The 2,416-nt window shown below is 56.5% G+C and overlaps 1 protein-coding gene across 1 annotated transcript in view; it reads left to right on the top strand.

The window, feature by feature from the left end:
* Nucleotides 1-1,584: 1,584 nt before the first annotated feature.
* The window catches only part of Esx1 (ESX homeobox 1), a 7,630-nt gene continuing 6,798 nt past the window's right edge, over nt 1,585-2,416 (top strand). The window contains exon 1 of the mRNA XM_005412009.1: nt 1,585-1,850. Within this exon, the coding sequence (XP_005412066.1) occupies nt 1,769-1,850 (82 nt within the window). The 5' untranslated portion in view covers nt 1,585-1,768. The remainder of the gene's footprint in view (nt 1,851-2,416) is intronic.

The following is a 2,416-nucleotide window of genomic DNA, read 5'->3' as shown; positions in this document are numbered from 1 at the left end:
AGTGTGTAGAAGTGGGCTGGGAAACCCAGCACTGCCGGGTCCCAGACCTTTGACTTACAGAAAGTCAGTGAGGCCCGGGTCCAAAAGACAGAGGCCCAAATTAGCAAGAGGAGGGGGAGATCCCCCACATACAGGATTTGTAAAGACTCTGACCACTTCTTCCAAAAGATATCTTCCTCAGCCGCTTCTACCAAGAACACCGTCATATACTTCTCTGAATTAAGACAGCAGTAATAGGCTGAAAAGAGCGCAAATGCGGTAGTGAAAAAAGCCGGTATCACTGCTGGCAAGTCGCCTGGCCTCTCTAGGGTTAAATGTTTTGTGTAAAAATGGGAATAATAGCAATTGTGGTTGTGAAAATAAAATAGCATAAATCATGTACAGCGTCAAGCATTAGGGCCAATTATTAAAAGTTATTTTTCTAATGTTAAGAATATTAACGTCCTGTATACCTGTAAACACCGCCTAGCAACCGGGGGAAGCATACAGCTTTCAATCATATTTCTGTGCCCTTTCGGATTTTAAAATGGTGCCCTTTAAAATTCGATACATTACTAGGGCGGCGGGACACTGGAAGATAGTTCTAGAAAAAGGGAGGGGGAAGAGAAAGGAGTCCTCGTGGAGTTGGCAGGAAACTCTCCTAGGGGTCTACCGCACAGACCCGGGAAAGGCAACGCGCGCGCGCTTCAGCTCAAAGAGCGGCTTTCTGCAGAACGGGCTTTTGGAAAAGGGGTTGCAATAGGAAGCACAGCAACACAGCTTAGCAAAGGTTGCGAGTGGCACCTGACCAAAACTTGAGCATTTGGCAAATTTCTAACTTTGCATTCCGACTGGCATTCATTACTGAAAATCTTTAGTCCTCGGAACTTTTACAAAAGGTACTTAGGGTTTCTTGCAAAGTGCCGCTGAACACCCAGACTGCTCTGCAAACCCAGCCCCAACCTCCTGCTCCTGGAGTGCACAAGAAGGGGTGGGTTTGATTTCAGAAACTCAGAACAAGCAGTCTCCCAGCCAACAGTTACATTTTATAAGCCCGACACGGAGATTCCGAGCTCAAGAGATGCAGAACCAAGATAGTTCTATGCCCTAGTCGCCAACTACTTGGAGGGGAGAGTCCTGCTCACAGCCCAGTGCGCACTACACGAATTCAACTTTCGCATACTTGGGCTGCTGAGGACTCTGAGCTTTGCCCAGCCCTAAATCTCCGTCTTTTCCTTTGGGCAAGTCCACACGCAGGATACAGAACATCTAGGTTTGGCGGGGGTGGGGGGGACATTCTGCACGGATTCACCAAGGCCACATGCTGGCATGAGATCTTGCTCCCAGTCCCTAAACTTTCACAGTCCCCACAACCGTTTCCCCTAGCCGGGCACCCTGCGCTAGTTGAGAATATGTAGTTTGGCTGCAAATTGGACCCAGTTTTCCGCACAGCATGCCCACTATCGGCACTGCGCTCGCTCGCCGCTGGCGCACACACTCGTGCTATTGTATTTATTTGTCCTGGCCACAAGCGCGCCACCATCAGGTCCCGCCCACTCCAAAGAGAAGCACTAGGAATTCTGATAGGAGGGCATGTAACAACCTATGGTGCGCGCGTATTCTTCGAACCTGAGGGGCGCACTGTACCACTATATAAGCAGTGGGACGCCAAGACCACACCGCAAACGCACGGGCGCAGCCACCAGTTCGAGCTCTTTCCTCTACCAGCCATCGCCGCGGGCCGCTGCGGTCCGCAGAAGCGCACAACTTCCTCGACAGCACTTAAGACATGGAGAGTCCTTCCAAGCCCAGCCCGGCTAGCACTAGCTACGGCACCCCCAGAGCCAGCGACACGGAGGAACAACTATATGGTCAGTGCTTAGACGGGGAGAGGTGCTAAGGCGAACTCCAAGACAGAAATTTTCTGTGCGAGGCGCGGGGATGGGACGCCGCGAAAACCGGACCCCGCGGGGAAGCAGCGGGGCCGCGGGGACGAGGCACCCGCTGAGACAGGGCGGCCGCGAAGAGAGGAGACTGCGGGCTCCGGGCGCCGCGGGGACAGGGGGGTCGAGGGGACCGAACGCCCTCGGGGACGGGAGCCCTCGGGGATGGGGGGCCACGGGGACGAGACGCCCACAGGGATGCGGTGGGCGGCCGGCAGGGAGCGGGCGCCCGCGAGGACCAAGGACCGGGGCCGCGGGGACGAGGCGCAGCGAGGATGAGACGTCCGCGGGGCCGGTGCGCCCGCGAGGACTGGGAGGGGGCGGCGGGCACGAGACGCCCGCAGGGACCGGAGGAGTTGGGAAGCAAGGACAAGGCACCCGCGAGGACGAAGGGCCACAGGTTCGAGGCCCCTCGGGGATGAGACGCGGGGACCGGGCGCCCGCAGGGACGGGGCCGGTCGTGGGGAGGAGGTCCGCAGGGAGGGGGAGGGGCA

The sequence above is a fragment of the Chinchilla lanigera genome, unplaced genomic scaffold (assembly GCF_000276665.1).
Source record: "Chinchilla lanigera isolate Chin_1 unplaced genomic scaffold, ChiLan1.0 scaffold00147, whole genome shotgun sequence".
Classification (NCBI taxonomy): Eukaryota; Metazoa; Chordata; class Mammalia; order Rodentia; family Chinchillidae; genus Chinchilla; species Chinchilla lanigera.
The sequence above is the reverse complement of the archived record's forward strand: the minus strand, read 5'-3'. Positions and strand labels throughout refer to the sequence as shown.